The 26075-nt window shown below is 36.3% G+C and overlaps 1 protein-coding gene across 21 annotated transcripts in view; it reads right to left on the bottom strand.

Annotated features, from left to right (window-relative positions):
- The window catches only part of IFT88 (intraflagellar transport 88), a 133679-nt gene that overhangs the window by 96857 nt on the left and 10747 nt on the right, over nt 1–26075 (bottom strand). For 14 of the 21 annotated variants that reach the window (XR_013536150.1, XR_013536149.1, XR_013536144.1 and 11 more), the window contains 9 exons: nt 18148–18210; nt 10607–10663; nt 9462–9515; nt 8800–8863; nt 7274–7343; nt 6277–6367; nt 5398–5502; nt 3734–3836; nt 2900–3014 (listed from right to left, as the gene is read on the bottom strand). Coding sequence is in view for 12 of the 21 variants with exons in the window: in XM_054256685.2 (XP_054112660.1) it covers nt 2900–3014; nt 3734–3836; nt 5398–5502; nt 6277–6367; nt 7274–7343; nt 8800–8863; nt 9462–9515; nt 10607–10663; nt 18148–18210 (722 nt within the window). In the remaining 9 variants the exon portion in view is untranslated. The remainder of the gene's footprint in view (nt 1–2899; nt 3015–3733; nt 3837–5397; nt 5503–6276; nt 6368–7273; nt 7344–8799; nt 8864–9461; nt 9516–10606; nt 10664–18147; nt 18211–26075) is intronic. The other 7 variants (XR_013536147.1, XM_054256686.2, XM_035302314.3 and 4 more) reach the window with 1 other exon arrangement.

The following is a 26075-nucleotide window of genomic DNA, read 5'->3' as shown; positions in this document are numbered from 1 at the left end:
ATCTGACAAACAGCTGATATCCAGAATTTACAAAGAACTCAAACAGATTTACAGGAAAAAAACAAACAAGCCCATTCAAAAATGGGCAAAGGATATGAACAGACACTTTACAAAAGAAGACATACATGAGGCCAACAATCATATGAAAAAATGCTCATCCTCATGGGTCATTAGAGAGATGCAAATCAAAACCATATTGAGATACCATCTCACGCCAGTTAGAATGGCAATCATTAAAAAATCTGGAGACAACAGATGCTGGAGAGGCTGTGGAGAAAGAACACTTTTACACTGTTGGTGGGAGTGTAAATTAGTTCAACCATTGTGGAAGACAGTGTGGCGATTCCTCAAGGCCTTAGAAATAGAAATTCCATTTGACCCAGCAATCCCATTACTGGGTATATATCCAAAGGACTATAAATCGTTCTACTATAAAGACACATGCACACGAATGTTCATTGCAGCACTGCTTACAATAGCAAAGACCTGGAACCAACCCAAATGCCCACTGATGATAGACTGGACTGGGAAAATGTGGCACATATACACCATGGAATATTATGCAGCAATCAGAAATGATGAGTTCGTGTCATTTGTAGGGACATGGATGAATCTGGAGAACATCATTCTCAGCAAACTGACACAAGAACAGAAAATGAAACACCGCATATTCTCACTCATAGGCGGGTGATAAAAAATGAGAACACATGGACACAGGGAGCGGAGTACTAAACACTGGGGTCTATTGGGGGGGGCCAGCGAGGGGGGGAGCTGGGGAGGGATAGCCTGGGGAGAAATGCCAAATATGGGTGAAGGGGAGAAAGGAAGAAAAACACACTGCCATGTGTGTACCTCTGCAACTGTCTAGCATGTTCTGCACATGTACCCCAAAACCTAAAATGCAATAAAAAATAAAAAATAAAATAAACTAACTGCCTATTTTTCAAAGTTGTTGCACCATTTGACATCTCCAGTGAATGAGGCTTCTAATTTCTCTACATAATCACCGAAACTTGTTACTGTGATTAGAGCCATTCTAGTGGATGGGATCCCACCTTATTTCTAAACACTCTTCAGTAAAATCCCTCTATTTCAACTAAATTAGTTTATAATCCTCTGATCAGATCATAAAGACTATTATTTCCCTGACTGGTCTCAGGTGTTGCCTTTTTCTCAGAAGTTATCTCTTCTCTCTTCTTAAAATTTAGCCAATATCAAGTATACCTCCTTCATAAAGGCTTTCTTGACCACTCTTGTTCTCAATAATAATTTATTCCACTGAATTATTATAGCACCTGTGGGGGGGAAACCCTGCAAGTGCTGTGGCAAGGGTCTGAAGCCTCAGCCTGTTCCCATATAAATACTGAGTTAGAAAAGAATTAGAAATATAGGCACAGTTGTTCCTTTACATAATCATATATAATCTTATAGTTACTCACATATAATCATAAAGATATATACTCAGTATAACCTTTAATTTTAATAATGACTATCGGGTTATGAAGCATGGAATTGAGGTGACATTGTGAACAAAGTGATCCTAAGGCAAGACGCTCTAAGCCCTCTGTCACGAACACATGAGGGCTGCTGGAGGGTGCCTCGGCTGTGCGGCAGCCATCTGAGGGCTCGTCTGTGCGCAGACATCTGGGGTCTTAACTATCCTCTATGTGATGCTGTGCTTCAGTGGCCATGTTCCATGTCCACTCTCACGCTCCACTTCTGCACCTGGTTTCTCTTTTACTCGGAAGGTAAGAATTAATGTCCTTGATATTTCTAACAAATATACGAAGTGTGTTGATGCATTAGGTTTTCTCCTCGCCTCAACTACTTGAAAGTCCTGGGCCCACTATCTCCAAGACGCGTGATTTACCTGACCCTATTACTGACCACCATTACCTCACCTTATCTTCCCTGCCCACTGCTTTGTACTCAATAAAAGTCAGTGTCCAGACACTCAGGACTACTGCAGGTCTCCACTTTGGATGGCAGTGGACTCCAGACCCTAAACTCTCTTTTCTCTATCTCTAGGTCTGTGTCTTTTATTTCTACAGTTTCTAGTCTCCATACCAACAAGGAGGAGTTCACAGAACCCTACAAGGCTGGACCCTACAGCACCCATTGTCTTATTATTGATTATGAAACACTTAATATATACTACTCAATACTATTATCTTTTTTCTAAAATGCTCAAATTCTTGGTCTCACCTGGCTTAAAAGTACTTCAAGGGTGTTGTGTTCTTGAGTCAGATAATATTTGCTAATGATAAGATATGTAAAACTCAAAAACAAATGATCTTAAAAGGTGGTATTGCAAATAAATTAATTTTCACAGAGAAATGGTACTGTGTCTATGGGATATTATTACCAGTAACTATCCTGGAAACTTTCTATGTCCCCACAGTTATCACTAGACCATAAGAGAACTGATTGTTTCTGCTCCTGAATATTGCAGGAAGGAAAAACATCCCAGCTTCGCCCTCTTCTAAGACTCAGAAGTAATCCTTTTGTCTCACTATTTCATTCTCAAGCTATAGCAAGAACATAAGGGGGGCTTAATTTCTATCCTTGTATTCTAAAGTTCGATATGTTCTGGAGGACTGCTATTATGATTTTGTGTCCACATTGTTATATCATGATACTAATGGCCTTCAGGGTTAACCCCTTTATTGGTCACTTAGCTTAGTTTTATTTCACATGATCACATACAATGTTTTAACCTTTAACTTGTCATTATAAAATGTGTGCAAGTAGTAAGAAGGGAACAGATCAAAATACTACACATATAAATCTTAGGTACAAATACTTCAAAATATTCAACCCACTGAAAACAGATCAGAAGAGTTATCTTGTTTTGGAAAAACTTAAATTTTACGATTATCATCTACTGGTAAAAACTTACCTCATTTGCTTATTGACACTTGGAACTTGGTCTAATGCCATTCGGTAAAATTTAATGGCTTTGGAATAATTTCTTTGCTTTAAATAGATATTTCCCATATTCGTTTTCAATATTCCTAATTAAAAAAAATTAATGAATATATAATATTCTCATTTTTCCACTCTTTCTGATATTTTAGATGACTTTTAATTCATATTCTCTGAAGCATTTCTCAGTTATGAAGTCTCAGACATTATCTAAAATTCTAAATTCTAAACAGTTATACTTTTTCAAACTGATCTCCTGTGAAGAAATGGAACCGAGGACAGATATATTCCCAAAACTATGGCTAGAAAACAGCTGATTTACATTATTGTGCTTTACATTATTGTGTATTCTTCTAAAAAACCATGGAACTGAAAGACATTTAAAAATTAGATTCAAGAATGCTACATACATTTTAATAATATTAAAGGAAACGACATTCTGATAAACATTAATACTACTATTGAAAAATTACACAGTATAAATGTTAAATATAAACTATAATCTCTTGGGGATAAATTTATATAAGAAAAAAGCACATTCTATGAGATTGCCATCTCTCATTCTACTTGTGATACCAGAATACATTTTTCCTGTTTACTATTAGGCAGTATACTTCATACTAATTATGTTTCTTCATCTGTAAGGATTTTTATATAAACAGTATGTTTAAGCAGGATATACCTATCATAAATACCAATTTGCTTAGAGCATAGATCATTTCATTTTAAAGAAGCACAAAATGAGGACATATAAATCAACACTACGAAAGAATTACATCTACTGGAAAAACTGATTATATACACCTACCTGCATTGCTAAACATCTTATTTTTCACTATAACTTGATACGTGTTAAGTGCTTCGGCATACATTTCATTAACTGAATACTGACTGGCCAAATTGAAAAGAACCTAAAAAAGAACATATTGCAGAAAAGACACATAATGACCACTTTAGGCCCCTTTTGCCTATAGATCTTTCTAGAGATTAAAATCCTGTAATAAAGTTAACTACTTATATCAAGATACTAAACCAATATCTTGGTTGAGTAAACAAAAGAAATATCTTGCATTCCAAATCAACATTAAGAAAGGAAGAGCTATCCTCTAAATTTCACCTTAATTTTCTATGTATCCTACTGAATTTAGTAGTATTTTCCATCTATTAATCTCTGGAAGACCAACAAAGAATAAATGTGTATCATTAATGCTGCTGGTGATCAAAGAAATAAGCAAGATAGTGAACTAAATTCTTTTTGTAAATATAAATTAAACGTGGAAGTATCTTAAAACTTAAAGTCTATCAGAGAAGAATTTGTATAGTAAGAGCTCTGTATACTAAATTACAATTTAAGTCATTAACTTATAGGAAATTATGCTCCTAAAGGTAAAAAATGATCACCATAAATTATCCCTGAAAGATTTAATGGAATTTTAGAATATCAGCTATAAACAGTAAGCTCTAACATTTTACAATTTCGAATGCCCTTTTTTTCCTATGTTTAGTATATGAAAACTTTACCCACTAAAAAAACACTCCCCCCTTCTTTTTTTTTTTTTTTTTTTTGAGATGGAGTCTGTCTCTGTCACCAGGCTAGAGTGCACAGGCACAATCTCGGCTCACTGCAACCTCTGCTTCCCAGGTTCAAGGGATTCTCCTGCCTCAGCCTCCCAAGTACCTGGGATTATAGGTGTGTGCCACCATGCCCAGCTAATTTTTGTATTTTTAGTAGAGACGGGGTTTCACCATATTGGCCAGGATGGTCTCCATCTCTTGACCTTGTGATCAGCCCACCTGAGCCTCCCAAAGTGCTGGAATTACAGGCGTGAGCCACCATGCCCGGCTGAAAATACACCCTTTTAAAAAACAGAAATGCAAACATCAAGGAGGAATCTTTCTAGAATTAAATAAATTTTGCTAGCAATTAGAGGAATTAGATTTTTTTCCCCCACTACCCTCGTAGAACATTATCTTATTTGCCTAGTTTGAAGTTCTTAAAAATCGCTGATCCAAAAGTCTACATTACAATCTCATCCAAATAACTACCTGGATAACGCATAAAAATTAGTGCTCTTCAAGAAATAGAGCCATTGGATGATAGGTTTGCAGGTACTTACTAAGTTATCAAAATATATACATATTTTTAAATAAATAGAGATGAGGTCTCACCATGTTGCAGAGGCTGGTCGCAAACTTCCAAGCACAAGTAGTCCTCCCACCTTGGCCTCCCAAAGTGTCAGAATTACAGGCATGAGCCACCGCACTCAGCCCAAAACAACTAGTTAAACAACTAAATAAAAGAGCTCTTTGTATAAAACAAAGACAAGAGTGTTTCATGAACTAAAGATTATTATTTTAATCTAATTCTGAGTACCTGAAGACCAATAAGATTTTTAAAACGAAAGAGACACTGGAACCCATTAACCCTAGCCAAAATTTTATTTAAAAATGTTGTTATATTTCAATACTTACTGAGTAAGTTAAATCCAAATTGATATTTTCTGGAGTTGTAGCTTGTTCTCGCTGTCTCACCAGGACTCTCTCTTTTCTTCCTGCATCTTTTGCCTTTTCTAAGGCCTGAAATCAGATTTATACCTTGTAATTTCCTTTGGGTGTTCATCAACTTTTATGCATTTGAGGAGTATCTACATAAAGGTTGGATAAATTCATTTTCTATCCTCAGATTCCCCAGGACACCCCTCTGTTTCTGGTAACAACCACAAACTTATCTTTGAAAGGGAATTTTTTTTAGAATGACAAAAAAAAGCACCAGTTCTATGAGTAATAAAAGTAGCTTTTTAAAGTGAACGTTTCTTTCTATTGGTATTAATTCCGTACGAATTCCCAGAAATTATATTTATATGACATGACAATCAAAGTAATGTGAACAAAGTAAATTAAAAGAAATGATAGTTAAAAAGCAAAGTTAGATTCTCAAAAAGCAAACTATAATTTTTTTAGTTTGCTTAGGAAAAAATATTTTGATAGTAGTGAGGCTTCAAGAAGAAAACAGCTCTTGGCACTGTGTGTAGCTCATGGTAGCATGCCTTTCAGCAGCATATTGGGGTCTAATCCAATAGTCCACCAGGCTGCAAAGTTAAGTCTACCAATACATTAGAATTTTTTTTCCCTACTGAAAGACTAATGTCAAAAATGACAAAATCAGCCAATTGTTTTGACATTCAAATTGAAACCGAGTTACAATTCCTTGTTCTCAAAATAATCGCTTTTTATCCTAAGACCAGTCAATGGTAAAAAAAAAATTTGTCTATACATATAGTGTATGTATAAAAGCAGACATACATCTATACATGCTTTGTAATCTTGAATCTTATTAGTTTATGAACTTACCAATTTTAAGTCTCCACAACTATTAGCAATACAGCTTTCTTCTACCAACTCATTTACTTCCTTCTCTAATTGCTTTATTTTTTCTTCTGGGCTTTTAAAGAAAAAAGCAGGTATAATTTAAATAATTCAACGTCTAACAATCTATACTGAAATGTATTTTATTTTATTCTATTTTATTTTAGAGATAAGGTCTCACTCAGTTGCTGGCTGGAGTGCAGTGGCATAATCATAGCTCACTGCAGCCTGCAGTCTTGACTCCTGGGCTCAGGTGATCCTCCCACCTCAGCCTCCCAAGTAGCTAGAACCGTAGGTGCACGCTGCCACACATGACTAATTTTGTTTTTGTTTTTTTTATAGAGACAGTGTCACTCCATGTTGTCCAGGTAGGCTGGTCTTAAACTCCAGGCCTCAAATGATCCTCCCTCCTCAGCCTCCCAAAGTGCTGGCATTACAGGTGTGAGCCACCACATCCAGCCTAATTTACTTTCAACATTGAATGATGTGCATTTAAACTTTAATAGGTTATAGATAAGACAAATGTATACATGGCATTGAAGGGCAAATGCAGTACTGTTTTTAACAACTACATCATGTAATTATTCATAATAGTAAAATAATAACAACAGTCAAGATAGGTAACATGGCTGGGCATGGTGGCTCCCACCTGTAATCCCAGCATTTTGGGAGGCTGAGGCGGGTGGATCACTTGAGGTCAGGAGTTTGAGAGCAGCCTGACAAACATGGTAAAATGCTGTCTCTACTAAAAAATATAAAAATTAACTGGGTATTATGGCAGGCTCCTGAATCTCAGCTATTGGGGAGGCTGAGGAGGAGAATCACTTGGACCTGGCAGGTGAAGGCTGCAATGAGCTGACATCGCATCACTGCACTCCAGCCTGGGCAACCGAGTGAGACGTCATCTCCAAAAAAAAAAATTACGTATTTGGAAACTAAAAATAAAAAATATGCAGCAACAACAACATAAGGACTTACATACCTATCTTTTTTCTTGACTTCCAAAGGAGGAGCAGGGCCCCTTGACTGCCCAAGTGGGTCAAATGCAGAGCCTGAGACACAATTGAAGAATTAACATTCAGTTTGTAACCCAGCAAAATTGAAGAAAATATGAAAATATAAAACGTCGTATAAGTTGTTTCATTTACCTATTAAATGGTTTCCATTACCTATTTATTTAATGGAGTCAACACTGTGTCCATATAAACATTTCACATTTTGGGAAATTGGTAAGATATTTTAACATACATAAAACTATATAAATAATACATGTGTTAAAACTTAAAAAGAAAAACAAGATATTCTCAGCATTTACTTCCTCTTCCACAGTGATTTGTCCCTATTATCAACCCTAAATTATCAGTCACATGTCTTGTAACTTTGTATTGGTTTTTTAATTTTCCTTATTGGCATACTAAACATTAATTTTTGTCATTAATTTTATTTTTAAATTATCATTTAACTTACTACATATTATTATTATTTTAAATTGTACTTTAGGTTCTGGGTTACATGTGCAGATCATGCAGGATTGTTGCATAGATACATACATGGCAATGTGGTTTGCTGCCTCCATCCCCCTGTCACCTATATCTGGCATTTCTCTCCATATTATCCCTCCCAAACCTCCCTACTCCCCGCTGTCCCTCCCCTAGTCCCCCCCAACAGACTCCAGTGTGTGATGCTCCCCTGTCTGTGTCCATGTGTTCTCATTGTTCAATACCTGCCTATAAGTGAGAACATGCAGTATTTGATTTTCTGTTCTTGTGTCAGTTTGCTGAGAATGATGGTTTACTGATTCATGCATGTTCCTACAAAGGACATGAACTCATTGTTTTTTATGGCTGCATAGTATTCCATGGTATATATGTGCCACATTTTCTTTGTCCAGTCTATCAATGATGGGCATTTGGGTTGGTTCCAGGTCTTTGCTATTGACAAATTACACCATGGCTTAATTACCACCCCAAGAGATGTGTAGAAGATTTCATCATCCCTTTCCTTTCTATATACATACATACATATATATATATATTTTGTTTGTTTGTTTGTTTGTTTGTTTGTTTGTTTTCAGATGGAGTCTTGCTCTGTCCCCAGGCAGGAGTGCAGTGGCGCAATCTCGACTCACTGCAACCTCCACCTCCTGGGTTCAAGTGATTCTCCTGCCTCAGCCTCCCAAGTAGCTAGGACTACAGGCGTGCGCCACCATGCCCAGCTAATTTTTGTATTTTTAGTAGAGAAGGGGTTTCACCATGTTGGCCAGGATGGTCTCCATCTCTTGACCTTGTCATCCGCCCGCCTCAGCCTCCTAGAGTGCTGGGATTACAGGTGTGAGTGACCACTCCTGGCCATCCCTTTCCTTTCTTAATGGTACCTAAAATATCGGTGCATCTTACAGTCAACAGCATTGTTAGATTTTATTTAAAATGGCATTAATATTTATACTCACAAAATGTTAAAAGATTAAAAGATCCAAAAAAGATTATTATTAGAGACAGTGTAACAAACCTCTCAAAGCTGCTTTGGTAAAACCAGCTGCTCTCACTGCTGTCATGGGTCTAGTAACTCCATCCTTTAAAGAGAGTGGGAATATTTTAAAAAGTATTCTTAAATAAGATCTAGCTCCTATGTACAGTTCTACACATTACACACACCTTAATATAGCCCCATTTAAAAATGCCAATTTTTAATCACTATATGTTTGCTCCTTACTTCCATCTCCTCATGTATCAATCCTGTCCTCTCTCCACTTCAGAATTTCAATTATTTGATCTTACTAGGCTTATAGTTGGAAAAAAATAATTAGCTTATTAGCCAGCTATGCTCCTACTTTTGGTTGGCTTCTTACATACTTGTGACAGAAACCGTAGAATTTGTTGTAAATGGTAGCACAGGAAAAATGAGCCCCAGAATACATCACATCAGCAATTATCAGTTCTGTCCACTCCCCAATAGAAATTCATTTAAGACCTGGGTAAATATATCTAAAGAGACCTCGCCTTCAAAGATTTACGACAGTTTAGACTTTAGCCCACAATATAAAGAATCTGGGTCACTATATGAGTAATATTTTCTTTAACATTTTAAAATAATACAATAAAGTAAAAAACCTTCAGTAGTAAATTTCAAGTCACAATAAAGGCACATGAACAAACATACAATAGAGATACCTGAATAGCTCCTGTCATTGGTCTTCCTACGGATGATGCCAGGGATGTCTTGGACTAATAAACAGAAAAGTAAAGTTAAAAGGATTCCTACAAACACCTATCTTAAATTTTAAAACCAAGTTATAGAAGTATTCTTCATTCTATCGGCAAATAAACAAACAATTTCTTCCTTTTACCTCCTGGTACAGGAGTAAAACTATGAAACTCTAAAACAGGGAGCAGAAAACTATAACTGGTAGCCTTTTTAAATAAAGTTTTATTGGAACATAGTCATGCCCCATTCCTTTGCACATTGCCTATGGCTGCTTTTGCTTTACAGATGCAGAGTTGGATAGCTGCAACAGAGACCATATGATCTGCAAAGCCTAAAATATCCAGCACTTCATGGAAAAAGTTTGCTCTTATTCTGAAACACCACCAAAAATCAAATTCATAAGTAACACACACTCAGGCTAGCTAATAAAAGCACGTTTCATATGACACACAGTTATGTTATGTAGAAGGCTACTTTCTTCACTCATATAAAGGAACATTATGAAGGCAAGTGCCTTGGACCTCTAGGTTCTGAAGACATTTTTTTGACTAAGAAATGCTATTTCACCTAATTCTTCCATTTTTCTTATTCCTCTGTTATTTCATATAAGCTAAAACATCCAAATTATAAGTAATCTGGGCAAGATTAAAAGGTTTATTACTTTTATAGAGTTTAATATATCTTTTCTCCAAAAGCCTCTAATACAAGACCCAAATATACACTTCTGAAACACTTTTCTTAAATTTTATATTTGTTAATCAGTAAATGTTTCCCAATTATACACACTATTAGACTGATATAACATCAAACTTCACATAAAATATATAAATGGAATACACAAGACTTGGTTGTATAATGTAGAAAATGACAGAAGTCAACGAACACAGGGTTTACAAATGGAAAAAGGTAATAAAATATCTTCTGATACAAATCTAACTGACTAGAATATTCAAATTTATTAATCGTACTAGACTTGTATAATGTTCATAACTATCCAAAATGGAAATATATCTGGGTTATGACCTAAAATATAATAAAATTATTCCAAACTGCCTAAAATGAAATATGTATGAGAAAAAGCATCTTATATTTTCAGCTTACAAAAACCTACCCCATATCCAGTAGCTATAGGTCTAGTAACTGCCGTGCTTGGTATTTTAGCAGTTATCTTGGGAGGAAAAAGAACATAGTTAACAGGATTCAGACTGAGCTATATAATAGAAAACTGGAAAAGAAATATAGACTCATCAATAAAGAAATATTTCTACAATACCTAGGATAATTTCTTTTAAATTATCTTAATATTAGGGAGCTCAGGTATTTTAAGTATGTGAAGAGACTCATTCTGGAATTCATTTTAAAAGAGAAAGGGAACTTTTGAATGACCTGAGGTGTCAGTAAGAAAAATCTGTCTTCATGCTTGCATCTGTCACAAATTAAACATTTTACTGCATAATTATAACTGCTAGTCACTAGGCCAAACAATAGACATAAGATTTGGGGTCTGAGAACTTGGGTTTGAATCTCAGCTCTCCCTATAACAGCTGCCTTTATTTAATCTCTTTGAACCTATAGTTTTCTTATCTTTTAAATAAGAATACAAAGTACACGGATCACAAAATTGAAGTGAGAAACAAAGAGAACCATATAGGTAAAAGTATACTAAAAACGTTAGTTGTTAGGCAGAATTGTGAAATATTTGATTAAGAACACTCACGGAAGAATTCTACTTTTGGCTATGATGGAGTGTTTTTAAAAACCTTCTCACTAAGAACTACTGAAAGACATACATGAGGTCAAAATATTTTTTAAAGAAGTGTGAATATATTAGATAACCATCAAGACAGTGAAGAATTACAAGGACTGCAAATAAAGAAAAGAAGGGAAGCCTAGAGGGGTAAACCTGGAATTTAGGCCTGCTTTCTGCCTAAAGGCATCTGTTAATTCCAAAGCCAAGGCTGAGACACTGGGCACAGCTTTTGAGACTCACAGCCTTAAGGAATAAACATGGAAGATGAGGGCCTGCCAAGAATAGAGCCCCGGTAATCCTCCAGACTTTAGATTGTGATCTCAAAAGGCTACACCCTAAGACTAAAAGGTAAATAATAGTATACTAGCCCTCATAAGCGCTGACATCCAATTCAGAATCATCTCAAACCCGACTGGATTAAGGTGATCAGAGATTCCTACTCCTGCTAGTAGCATAAGTAAAAGGAAATTCTCTCCAGTGAAAGATAAGATCCTCTAGAGCTGTGCTATCCAATAAACTTCCTGCAGTGATGGAAAAGTTCTATATCTGGCTTTCTGATAAGACAGCCATTGTCCACACAAGGCTGTTGAACATATGAAATGTAAGCAGTACAATAAGATTTTTTTTAAACTTTAGTTTTAAATAATGTAAATGTAAATAGTTACATGTGGCTAGTGTCTCGAATACTGAATAGCGCAGACATAGAGCCATAAAGTATCTCTAAAATTTTTCACTTATAATGTCTGGCAATTAAAACCAACCAGACATATAAAAGGCAAGACTACTTAACGAAAAGCCAAGATAAAAGAATGGAAAGAAACTCAGAAAATGATGCATTATAATGGAAATATCAGGCACAGACTTTAACATAACTATGCTTAACATGGTCAATGAATTAAAAGATTAATAATATCAGCAACTGAAACTTAACTAAAAACTATAAAAAAAGAATACATGGAATTTCTAGAACTGAAAAACAGCTAAAAATAATGTAAAATCCCGGTACTGTCCAGGCAGTAGTAAAACTATTAATTTATACTAGACTTTAATAAGTTAAAGATGAGTATCATAATACTTAGGGAAACACTAAAAGAATAGTCAGAGAATGTAAACTACCAAGATAACAGAAAAAGGAAACGGAATAATAAAAAAGCAAAAAAGAAGGCAAGTAAGCAGAGAAAATGAAAAATACAAGAGGCAGGAAAAAAAAAGCAAATAGTAAGATAGCAAATGTTAAAGTAAATCAGTAACTTCATTAAATATAAGTGGAATACTTAACTAAAAGAATAAGATTGTCAGACTACTAAACAAAAAAACAATCACATGCTGCTAATAAGAATTACATTTTAAATAAGTTGATATGGAAAAGTTGGAAGTAAAAAGATAGGAAAGACATACAATAAAAATGCTAGACAAAGAGCTTGTGTAGGTATAACAATCTATTAATATCTCACAAAACAGACAAAAAGTATTACTAGAGATAGAGGCATACTTCATAACAATAAAAGGCTCAGTTTACTATGAAAATATAGCAATTCTAAATATCTTTCCTCAGATATATACAGCAAAAACCTAAAAAAAATATAAACCCACAACCATAGTGCAAGAATTGATCACACTTTCTCATTAAAAATAGAACCAGTAGGGCTGGGCACAGTGGCTCATGTCTGTAATCTCAGCACATTGGGAAGCCAAGGTGGATGGATCATGAGGTCAGGAGATGGAGACTATCCTGGCCAACATGGTGAAACCCCATCTCTATTAAAAATACAAAACTTAGCTGGGTGTGGTGGTGCATGCCTGTATTCCCAGCTACTTGAGAGGCCAAGGCAGGAGAATGCTTGAACCTGGGAGGTGGAGATTGCAGTGAGCCCAGATCATGCCACTGCACTCCAGCCTAGTGACAGAGTGAGACTCTTGTCTAAAAAAAAAAAAAAAAAAAAAAAAAAAAAAAAAAAAAAAATAGAACCAGTAGGCTGGGCACAGTGGCTCACACCTGTAATTCCAATACTTTGGGAGGCCGAGGCAGGTGGATCACCTGAGGTCAGGAAGTTGAGACAATCTGACCAAAATGGTAAAACCCTGTCTCTACTAAAAATACAAAAATTAGCTGGGTGTGGTAGCTCATGCCTGTAATCCCAGCAACATAGGAGGCTGAGGCACAAGAATCACTTGAACCTGGGAGGTGAAGATTGCAGTGAGTCAAGATCATACCACTGCACTCCAGATGGGGCAAGAAAGTGAGACTCAGTCTCAAAAAAAAAAAAAAAAAAAAGCCAGTAGCCAATCAAAAAAATCAGTAAAAATATTGAGCATCTGAACAAAACCATTAATGTACTTTACCTAACTGACATATAACACTGTACCCATCAACCGCAGAACATATATATTCTTTAAGAATGCACTTGGGACATTAACAAATTTCAAAAAATTGAAAGTATACAGATTATGTTCCCTATCTAAGAATAAAACTAGAAATAAGTAACAGAAATAAGTAGAAAAATTTAATATGTTTGATAATTAAGAAATATACTTTTAAATAACCCACAGGTCAAAGAAGAAATCCCCATGGATATTAGTATATATTTTGAACTGAATCACAATGAAAATATAATTAGAGGCAAAATATGGGAAAAAACATACATATATGTTAATTCTGTAGGAAAACAGATGTCTGAATTACAGGTGATAACATATAAAGTTGTTAGGTGAACTTTAGACATTGGTTCTTTGCCTTATATGGGAAGGTATTTTAATTGTATACATGTTTCAGTATACAATTAAACTCAAGCTTGATAAGGTTGGCTCCGGGTCTTAGAAAAAAACTGAAAAGGAAGGGTATGGATCTCCACAAATTCTTCCATGAGAACAAACTGAGGGGAAGACCATTACTTTTTTTAACTACCTAATGACTAAATCTGGTTTTTGTGTTTTGTGGTCAGCACTAGGCAGCTTACTACACTCTCTTCCCTCATTTACCTTGTACACTTACCTGCAATGCCTTTTCCTCCTGTATCTCAATCTCAATTCTACACATCCTGTAATAATAAACTCCTAATTTATCTTCTAAGCATCCTCTTCTAATTTTCCCAACTAGTGGTAAATAACCTCTCTGAAATTCCATAGCAATTTATACTTTTTTATAATTCATTACTTCATGCCTTGTAATATCTAAGGGTATCCATTTAATTTTTCTTCTGAAGATTGTAAGCTCCTTAGGAGCGACCTAGAATTTTGTCCTAAGTGAATCTCTAAGATCTTTCATATAAAAAGGATAAAACTTTTTCCCATTTAATATAATAAGTAGGGTGTGATGAAAATATTGTTCAACAGAAAATCAAATGACCCATGCTCTATCCCAATTACAGACACCTATGAGACCTTGGCTTTTCCAGGCTTCAGTTTCCTCATCTATAAAATAAGAATCTCTAAAGTCATTTCTAAAGATCTTTTGAAGGGGCACCTGGCAAAATTATCACCTGTTATGTGATCCTTGAATCATTTAACTGAAGACAAAATTCACTGATTTACTAAGTTATCCAATAAAGGTGTATGGAACACTTAAATACACAAGGAAAAGAATGATGAATAAGATAATCTGCCTCTTTGAACAGCTTACAGTATAAGCACTAGCCTAGTGGAAGGGCTCAGAGCCTATGGTTTTTCTTCCCATAATGAAGGTAATTTCAAAATTAAAATATGGGTTGCAAAAAAATAAATATGGGTTTTAGAACGTATATGAAGAATTTACTCAAAGAGAGGTCTGGCCTTTGTTGTTGGCTCATAGGAGATGATTTCTATACCCCTGAAATGCTCTGCCTGACAGGAGTGTCTCTGTTTGCCTTGTTGGCCACTGGTCAGGCTATCAATGTGATTCACAATGGGGGCTTTGGGACACATCAACTTCTCGAGTTATTAGCCGGTACCTTAGGAAAGGGCTGTTGACTAAAGGTTGCCCTGGTGGGCAGCATGTGATCAAGCCCCAGAAAAAACTCTGAACACCGAAGTCTATGGTAGGATTCCCTGGTTGGCAATACTCTTCAAGTACTGTCACACAGTGTTTAGGAAAAGGTGCTGCCATATCTTGCTCCATAGGGAGAGGATGATCAGAAGTTCTGTTTGGACTACTCCTAGGCCCTGCTCTATGCATCTCTTTCCTTGGTGGATTTTAATTTGTATCCTTTCCATGATAAATAAATGTAAATATAGGAGATTTTAGTAAGTTCTTTGAGTATTTCCAGAGAATTATCATGCCTCAGGTTGGTTCTGGGAACCATGAGCTGAAGTGGGAGGAGTCTTATGGAAGACTGACTGTGTCCTCTACCTGTGCTGTGGTTTAGCCAAATTCAATGCAAGGCACACTAAATTCATTTACCCTAAATGAGATGGGCAAGCTACTCACAATGATTTGTTTTTGCTAAATAACTATGCAGGGCAGGGAGTAAGGGAGAATGTGACAAAGTGAAAGAAGATAACAGCAGAAGGACACTTCATCTAGAGCAGAGGAGCTTGAGCTGAATAACTATTACTGGGAGCTAGCCTATGCATTGTAGAACGTTTAGCAGCATCTCTGGCTGCTAACCACTAGGTGCCAGTAACACCCACTCAAGTTGTGACAACCGAAAATATCTCTCCAGGCATTACCAAATGTCCCTGGTGCAGGGGGCACAAGTGCCCCCAGCTGAGAGCCACTGCTATATAGTATTGGATGGATAGGGTGAGAAGCAGCATTTTAAAAAGGAATATTAGGCCGGGCATGGTGGCTCATGCCTGTAATCCCAGCACTTTGGGAGGCTGAGGCGGGCAGATCACAAAGTCAAGAGATCAAGACCATCCTGGCCAACACAGTGAAACCCCAACTCTACTAAATTACAAAGATTAGCTGGGTGTGGTGGTGCATGCCTGTAGTCCCAGCTACTTGGGAGGCTGAGGCAGGAGAATTGCTTGAACCCAGGAAGCAGAGGTTGCAGTGAGCTGAGATCACGCCACTGCACTCCAGCCTGGCACCTGGTGACAGAGCAAGACTGTCTCAAAAAAAAAAAAAAAAAAAAAAAAAAAGAAATATTAGATATAGAACATTAAGGATAGAACTTTCTCTACTTCACTATTTTACTTAGTGTCAACTTTGTTTATTTTCAACTACAAACAAAGCTTGGCAGATTTCATACACTGTGAAAGGCAGATGTCTATGCTTTGTATGACACATGCAAAAATTTTAATCTTAATACTAAAAAAACTAGCAATTCATGTACTGGTGGAAAATTAATTAATAGAGAGAATATTAATTATTATTAATACAAGGAAGGGTAATCTATAAATTAAGCCCTAACGTTTTGAGGGATCAATATTTATGCCAGTTTAACAATTATAAAGGCAAATATTTTTAAAACAATTAATGTTTTAGGTAAACAATATTCTGATGCCTAATAAAAATAGTATCATTAAAATTTTCAATAACATAAGAAATCCTTTGATCTAAAATACTGTAAAATTCACTTACTAGATACACTGAAAACCACAAAATATTGATGAAAGAAATTAAAGAAGACATAAACAGATAAAAAGGCATCCTGTGTTCATGGGTTCATGGACTGAAAGACTTAATATTGTTAAGACGTCCATACTATCCAATGTATTCAATACAATCATTATTAAATCCTTATCATCCCAATGACTTTTTTACAGAAATAGAGATTTATCCTAAAATTCATATGGAATATTAAGGGACCCCAAGTAGCTAAAACAATTTTGAAAAAGAAGAACAAAGTTGGAAGATTCACACTTCCTAATTTTGAAACCTATTACAAAGCTACAGTAATCAAAAACAGTGTGGCACTCCAGCCTGGCGCCTGGCAACAGAGCAAGACTCTGTCTCAAAAAAAACAACAACAAACAAACAAAACAGTGTGGTTACTGGCATAAAGACAGACATACAAACCAATAGAACAGCATAGAGAGCCCAGAAACAAACCCTTACATATACGGTCAAATGATCTTTAACAATGTTGCCAAGACCATTCAATAGGGAAGGGACAGTCTGTACAGCAAATAGTGTTGGGAAAATTAAATATCCATGTGCAAAAGAATGAATGAAGTTGCACCTCTATCTTATACCACATATAAAAAAATAACTCAAATGGATTAAAGATCTAAATGTAAGACCTAAAACTACAAAAATCCTGAAAGAAAGCATAGGGGAAAAGCTTCATGACATTGTTCTTGGCAATGATTTCTTGAATATGCCACCAAAAGTGCAAGCAACAAAAGTAATGATAGAAGACTGGGACTATATCAAACTAAAAAACTTTGCTGTATCAAAGGATACATCAGTTTGAAAAACAATCTATACAATGAAAGAAAATACTTGCAAATCATACATCTGATAAGACATTAATATCCAGAAAATATAGAGAACTCCTACAACTTAATAACAAAAATGGACAAGTGTTCATTGACAGATGAATGAATAAAGAAAATGTGATATAAACATACTATGGAATACTATTCAAACTCAAAAAGGAAGGAGCTTCTGTTGCATGTTACAACATGGATGAACTCTAAGGACATTACACTAAGTGAATAAGCCAGTCACAAAAAGACAAACATTCTGAGACCCACTTATATAAGATATCTAAATTAGCCAAATTCATAGAAATAGGAAGTAGAATGGTAGTTACAGGGGCTTTGGGGATAGGAGAAAATGGAAAGTCTTTGTTTAATGGATACAGAGTTTCATATATACAAGATGAAAAAGTTCTGAAGATCTGTTTCACTATCATCTGAACTTAATCATGGTTATAATCTTTAACACTACAGGACTACACAGGTAAACACGGTTAAGATGGTAAATTTCATGTTATGTGTTTTTTTACTATAATTTAAAAAAATTTATTTTCACTTACTGGAGGTCTTCTGCCATAACTAGTTCTCACGGCTTGCTGAAAAGCTGCGTCATTCTCCAATTCCTAAAATGAAACAGCAAATTTGACATTCAACATAAAGTCAGAATGGGGGAAAAATAAGTTTAAACTCCTGTTTGGTACTCAAGAGCCTCTATAATTCATCTTATGCCAACTGTTGACATCTGGGTAGGGACAACCAGATTCTTACCTCAAATGTCCCCACTTCACACTACTCAGAATAGCAAGCCTTCTTCCTCTTCTAGAATGAGGAGTACTGGTCATGTTAGTCAATTTTATGGACATATTGGCTACAGTTTAAATTTGTGGTATCACAATGCCAGCCTAAAAGATCAAGTATACAAGAATATAACCTTTCTTCTGTTGTTTTTACCTGGTGGCTGAAATTGAGATTTACATCTCTCTTTCTCTCTCTCCTTCCCCTGCCCCCATCTTTCCCTCTCCTCTTCTCCTACCCTACCTGAGAAAGCCTCAGGATAGAAAAGACCCTATTTTCTATAAGCATGGGGCGCTGTCTTTGGTGCCATTTCCATCTGCCTAAATAAAAAGGACTTTTCATCTCACTAGAGAGATCAAGTCTGAGACTCAGACTGGAGCTAATCTAGGCAAATAGGGGGTTCAACAAGTTCAACCTGCACTGCCATTTGAAATCAACATCTCAGTAGAAATTAAATGTTATTTTGCTTTGCTGACTCCTGAACTGTACTTACATTCCCCCTCAGGAAATCTGAGGAGAAGAACATTAATTAAGGGCAGAATATAAGAGTTTCTGTGTTTCCTGAATAAAATACTATTTTTATGGTCTCTCAGAAGCACCAAGTCTCACCAACAGCCAACCTTCCAACCATCCTTTATTTCCTACTTCCTCTTCTACACACACTCTGGCTTTAACCCTTCAGACACATTAAATGCACAGTTCTCATCCTTGCCTCTTATTTATTTCAATCTACTTCCCACAAAAATATATGTGTCTTATTTAAAAAATAAACAACACGGCCAGGCGCAGTGGCTCACGCCTGTAATCCCAGCACTTCGGGAGGCCGAGGTGGGTGGATCACGAGCAAGAGACCGAGACCATCCTGGCCAACATGGTGAAACCCCGTCTCTACTAAAAATACAAAAAAATTAGCTGGGCGTGGTGGCACGCGCCTGTAGTCCCAGCTACTCGGGAGGCTGAGGCAGAAGGATTGCTTGAACCTGGGAGGCAGAAGTTGCAGTGAGCCGAGGTTGTGCCACTGCACTCCAGCCTGGTGCCTGGTGATGGAGTGAGACTCTGTCTCAAAAAAAATAAATAAATAAAAATAAACAACACATAAAAAATAAAGTCACTATCAATTGACTTTTTAAAAATTTGCAGATAATAGAAATAAAATGCTTACATTACTAGGATACTAATACAACACATTTTAAAACACAATTTTATTGCATATAAGCCTTCTTTAATTTTTACTTCAAATTATCTCTGTTTTTGTTTTTTTTTTTTTTGAGACAGGATCTCAATCCAACTCCCAGGCTGGAGTACAGTGGTGCAATCACAGCTCTGCAGCCTCAGCTTCGCAGGCTCAGGTGACTGTGCCACCTCAGTCTCCAAAGGAGCTGGGACTACGGGCATACACTACCACAACCTGCTAATTTTTGTATTTTTTTTAGAGACAGGGTTTTGTCCAGGCTGGTCTCAAACTAAGCTCAAATGATCTACTCCTTGGTCTCCCAAAGGGGTTACAGGCATGAGCCACTGTGCTCAGCCTAAATTATCTTTGTAACCTTCCATATCAATTATATAAAATTACATGATTCTCAGCTACCCATAGAAACTAAAGACTTTGGAATTAAATATAAATCTAAAGGTAACCTTCAACATAATTTATTATGCTTCTACTTTAGCAGATCTTTGGGTAAAAAAATTTCCCCTAAGATTCCTAAATTATTAGTAAAATTTGGTTAATCAGCTCAGTAAATCCTAACTAACTGACAAACTAAAAGGACAGTCAAAAAATTCTCCAATTACAAACACCAAACTTAAACAAACTTTTGGAACTTTCTGTTTGTCACTTGGTTAACAAATTGTATCTTCAACGAATGTCGTAAGCCATTGCTTCAAGAGTAATTAATTTATTTATTGAACTTGTTATTATTATAGTTAATTAAGATAAAGAAAACCAAGCAAAAACCAAAAATTATTTTTACTTCACTGTCTAATTTATTTTTGGGTCTGATATTGTGAGTATTCACATTAAATTATGTAGCCACAATGCAACAACCTGAGGAGGTAGGAAGTGTCTCTGGTGCTTTAAAAATGGTAATGTTCATAATTCCATTTCTGGGACTCTATCCCAGGAAGTGTTTGATCAAAACATAGAAAATTATTTATGCATAAAATTTTTACTGTAATGTTATTTACAACAGCAGAAAACAGGAAAAAATAACCTATCATGAGAAAATATTTATTTATTTATTTGAGAGGGAGTTTCGCTCTGTGGTGCAGTGGTGTGACCTTGGCTCACTGTGTAACCTCTACCTCCTGGGTTGAGTGATTCTCCTGCTTCAGCCTTCCAAGTAGCTGAGATTACAGTTGCCTGCTGAGATTTTAGATACCCACCACCATGCCCAGCTAATTTTTGTATTTTAGTAGAGATGGGATTTCACCATGTTGGTCAGGCTGGTCTCGAATCTGTGACCTCAAATGATCTGCCTGCCTCAGGCTCCCAAAGTGCTGGGATTATAGGTGTGAGCCACCATGTCTGGCGGAGAAAATGCTTCTAACCACCTATATATTTACAATATTATGTAGTCATTAAAATATTTATTTAAATATTTAGTATCATGAGACACTGCTTATGATATAGTTGAAAGTAAAAAAAAGTAAACAGAAAAGTAATCGCTAGTTCAATTCCAAACATACTAAAAGAAAACTGTGTATGTATATATGAAGGAAAGACAAAGCAAAAAAAATGTTAACAGTAGTTTTTTCTGAGTGACGAAATTACTAGTTTTTGTCTCCATGATAAGCATTTCTTACTTTTATAATTGGGAGAATGAGGAGGTTTCAATGGTTTTCATGGTTTATACTGCCCTTGAAGGAAAGGATGATGGCAGGATTCATCACCTGCTGAATAAAATAAAGAGCCCTTGAGCCGTGAATAATCAGCAGCGGTAACCATGTAGTACTTGCTGTGGGCCTGGGTTAGACCCTGAGATGTACTGGTTTCAGCTGTGACTGAGCACATTCACAGCTGTGGTGGCTACAAGGAGGACTGCTTCTGCTTGAGAAGAGGGGAGAATAAAGGAGACTTTGTCTTGCAATTTAGGTACCAGCTCAGCCACAGTGAGTCAGAGCATCAAGTGAGTTCTTAGGATCCCTGATTCCAGGCCTTGGCTCTTGGATAGCATTTCTGGACCTACCCTGAACCAGAGAGAAGCCCACTGCCTTGAAGGGTGAGTCCCAGGCCTGGCAGAATTCATCACAACCTGAAGAAAGAGTCCTTGGGCCTTCAGTGAACACTGGCAATACTCTGGCAGTACTCTCTGTGGGTCTGTTGTGGTGATAGACACTGGGAGAGAATCTGCTGCCTGGGAAAAAGGGTGGAAAGAGTGGGAAGGACTTTGTCTTGTGGTTTCAGTGCCAGCTCAGCAGCAGCAGAATAGAGCACCAAGGAAATTTCTAAGGATTCTGACTCCAGGCCCTGGCTACCAAACAGTATATCTGGACCCACCCAGGGCCCAGGGGAACTCACTGACTTAAGGGAAGGACACAAGCCTGGTTGGCTTCACCAAAAGCTAGGGGATACAGTGTAAGCACTATTAAGAGGAAAGTTTAGTTATAAGTGCTTACATCACAAAAGAAGAAAAACTTCAAATAAACAACCTAATGATACATCTCAAAGAACTAGAAAGCAACAACAAACCACACCCAAAGTTAGTAAAAGGAAAAAATAAAGATCAGAGCAGAATAAATGAAATTGAATCAAAGAAAACAATACCAAAAAAAATCAACAAAACAGTTGGTTTTGTGAAAAGATAAAATTGACAAACCATTAGCCAAACTAAGAGAGAAGACCCAAATAAGTAAATTCAGAGATAAAAAAGGGACATTACAACTATCCCATGGAAATTTGAAGGACTGGCTGGGTGCAGAGTCACACACCTCTAATCTCAGCACTTTTGGGAGGCTGAGACAGGCGGATCATCTGAGGTCAGCAATTGGAAACCAGCTTAATCAACATGGTGAAACTGTCTTTACTAAAAATACAAAATTAGCTGGGTGTGGTGATGCACACCTGTAATCTCAGCTACTCAGGAGGCTGAGGCAGGAGAATCACTTGAACCTGGGAGGCAGAGGTTGCAGTGAGCTGTGATTGCACCATGTCATTCCAGCCTGAGCAACAAGAGCAAAACTGTCTCAAAAACAAACAAACAAAAAACCAACTCAGAAATTTGAAGGATCATTAGAGGCTATTATGAGCAACAATATACCAATAAATTGAAAAACCTAGAAGAAAAGATAAATTACCAGACATATACAACCTACCAAGATTGAACCACAAAGAAATCCAAAACCTGAACAGACCAGTAAGAAGTAACAAGACTGAAGTCATAATAAAACGTCTCCCAGCAAAGAAAAGCTTGGGACCTGTTGGCTTTACTGCTGAATTTTACCAGACATTTAAAAAAGAACTAATATTAATCCTACTCAAATTACTCCAAAAAAAACAGAGAAAGAGGAAATACTTCCAAACTCATTCTATAAGACCAGTATTACCCTGATACCAAAACCTGATAAATATGCATAGAAGAAAGAAAATTATAGACCAACATCCCTGATGAACATTGATGCAAAAATCTTCAACAAAATAGTAGCAAATCAAATTCAACAATATATTAGAAAGATCATTCATCATGACCAAGTGGGATTTAGCTCAGGGATGCAAGGATGATTTGACATATGCAAATGAGCGATACATCATGTCAACAGAATGAAGAACAAAAACCATATGATCATTTCAACTGATGCTGAAAAAGCATTAGATAAAATTTAACATTCCTTCATTAAAAACCCTAAAAAAAAACTTTGTATAGAAGGAACACACCTCAATATAAAAAAAGTCATATAACAGACTCACAGCTACTATATTGAATGGAAAAAAAAAAAAACTGAGAAAGCCTTTCCTCTAAGATCTGGAACATGACAAGGATGGCCATTGTCACCACTAATATTCAACATAGTACTGGAAGTCCTAGCTAGAGCAATCAGACAAGAAAAATAAATAAAGGGCATCTAAACCAGAAAGAAAGAAGTCAAATTACCCTGGTTTGTAGATTATGTAATCTTATATTTGGAAAAACCTAAAGACTCCACCAAAAAACTTTTAGAACTGATAAATTCAATAAAGTTGCAGGATATAAAATCAACATAAAAAACCAGTAGCATTTCCATATGCCGAAAGTAAACAATCTGAAAAATAAATCATGAAAGTAATCCCACTTACAATATCTACAAATTAAATTAAATATTTAGGAGTTAACCAAAGAAGTGAAGATCTCTACAATAAAAACTATCAAACATTGGTAGAAAAAATTTAAGAGGACACAAGAAAATGGAAAGATGTTTCATGTTCATAGACTGGAAAAAACAATATTGTTAAAATGTCTGTACTACCGAAAGTAATTTACAGATTTATTGCAATACCTATCAAAATGCCAATGTCATTCTTCACAGAAACAGAAGAAAACATCCAAATATTTATATGGAACTATAAAAGACCCAGAATAGCCAAAGCTATCCTGAGAAAAAAGAACAAAACTGAAAGAATTGCATTACTGGACTTCAAATTATACTACAGAGCAATAGTAACCAAAACAGCATGATACTGGCATAAAAACAAACAGACTGGCTGGCCTCGGTGGCTCATGCCTGTAATCCCAGTACTTTGGAGATGACGGCAGGCGGATCACCTACGATTGGGAGGTCGAGATCAGCCTGACCAACATGGAGAAACCTCGCCTCTAATAAAAATACAAAATTAGCCAAGCATGGTGGCACATGCCTGTAATCTCAGCTACTTGGGAGGCTGAGACAGAGGAATCATTTGAACCCAGGAGGCAGAGGTTGCAATGAGCCAAGATCGCGCTACTGCACTCCAGCTTGGGCAATGAGAGCAAACCTTTGTCTCAAAAAAAGAAGAAAAAAACCAAACCAGACAGACAAATGGAACAGAATAGAGAACACAGAAACAAATCTAGACATCTACAATGAACTCATTTTTGACAAAGGTGCCAGAAAAAAACAATAGGGAAAAGACAGTCTCTTCGATAACTAGAGACTGGGAGAAAAGAGAAAACTATAGAGAAAACTGAATATCCACATGTAAAAGAATGAAACTAGACTTTTATCTCTCACCATATATAAAATTAAATCAAAATAGATTAAGGACTTAGATATCTAAGACTTCAAACTATGAAACTACTAGAAGAAAACACTAGGGAAACTCTCCAGGACACTGGACTGGGCAAAGACTTATCAAGTAATACCCCACAAGCACAGGCAACCAAAGCAAAAATGGACAAATGAGATCACATCAAGTTAAAAAGCTTCTGCACAGCAAAGGAAACAATCAATGAAGTGAAGAGACAACCCACAGAATGGGAGAAAATATTTATAAATTATCCTTCTGACAACAGATTAATAATCAGAAAATGTAAGGTACTCAACTCTACAGGAAAAAAATCTAATAATCTGATTTTAAAGTGGGAAAAAGATCTGAATAGCTATTTCTTAAAAGAAGACATACAAAGAAGGCAAACATGTATATGAAAAAGTGCTCAACATCATTGACCATCAGAGAAACTGAAATCAAAACTACAATGAGATGTCATTTCATCCCAGTTAAAATGGCTTTTATCCAAAAGACAGGCAGTAACAAATGCTGGTGAGAATGTGGAGAAAAGGGAATTTTCATTTACTGTTAGTGAGAATGTAAATTAGTATAGCCACTATGGAGAACAGTTTAGAGGTTCCTCAAAAAACTAAAAATAGATCTACCATATGATCCAACAATCCCACTCCTAGAAATATACCCAAAAGAAAGGAAATCAGTATGTACCACGCCATTCTTGCATTGCTAAAAGTAACTGCAGTTTTTGCAATTAAAATGGCAAAAACTACAGTTACTTTTTCACCAAAGAATGCCTGAAACTGGGTAATTTATAAAGAGAAGAAGAGATTTGATTGGCTCGTGGTTCTGCAAGCTCTGCAAGCAGGAAATCAGCATCTGCTCAGTTTCTGCAGAGGCCTCAGGGAGTTTCACTCATGACAGAAGGCAAAGTGGGAACAATCATGTCACATGGGGTGAGGATGGCACCAAGAAGATAATGCTAGGCCATTCATGAGAAATCCACTCCCATGATCCTATCACCTCCCACCAGGTCTCACCTCCAATGCTGGATATTACAATTCAACATGAGATGTGGGTAGGGATAACTATACAAACTATACCATAGTATATCAAAGAGATATCTGTACTCTCATGTTTGTTGCAGCAATATTCACAACAGTCAAGATTTGGAAGCAACCTGTTTGTCAAAACACAAATGGATAAAGAAAATGTATATATATATATAAATGTACACACATATATATATATATGTAATGGAGAACTATCCAACCATAAAAAAGAATGAGATTTTGTCATTTGCAACAACATGGATGGAACTGGAGGCCATTCTGTTAAGTGAAATAAGCCAGGCACAGAAAGACAAACTTCACATATTTTCACTTATTTGTGGGATCTAAAAATTAAAACAACTGAACTCATGGACATAGAGAATAGTAGGATGACTCCAGAGGCTGAGAAGGGTAGTGGCAGGGGTGGGGGTGGGGATGGTTAATGGTTAATGGGTGCAAAAAAAAAAAA

The sequence above is a fragment of the Callithrix jacchus genome, chromosome 5 (genome assembly GCF_049354715.1).
Source record: "Callithrix jacchus isolate 240 chromosome 5, calJac240_pri, whole genome shotgun sequence".
NCBI lineage: Eukaryota > Metazoa > Chordata > Mammalia > Primates > Cebidae > Callithrix > Callithrix jacchus.
This window is presented reverse-complemented; position numbering and strand designations above follow the sequence as displayed.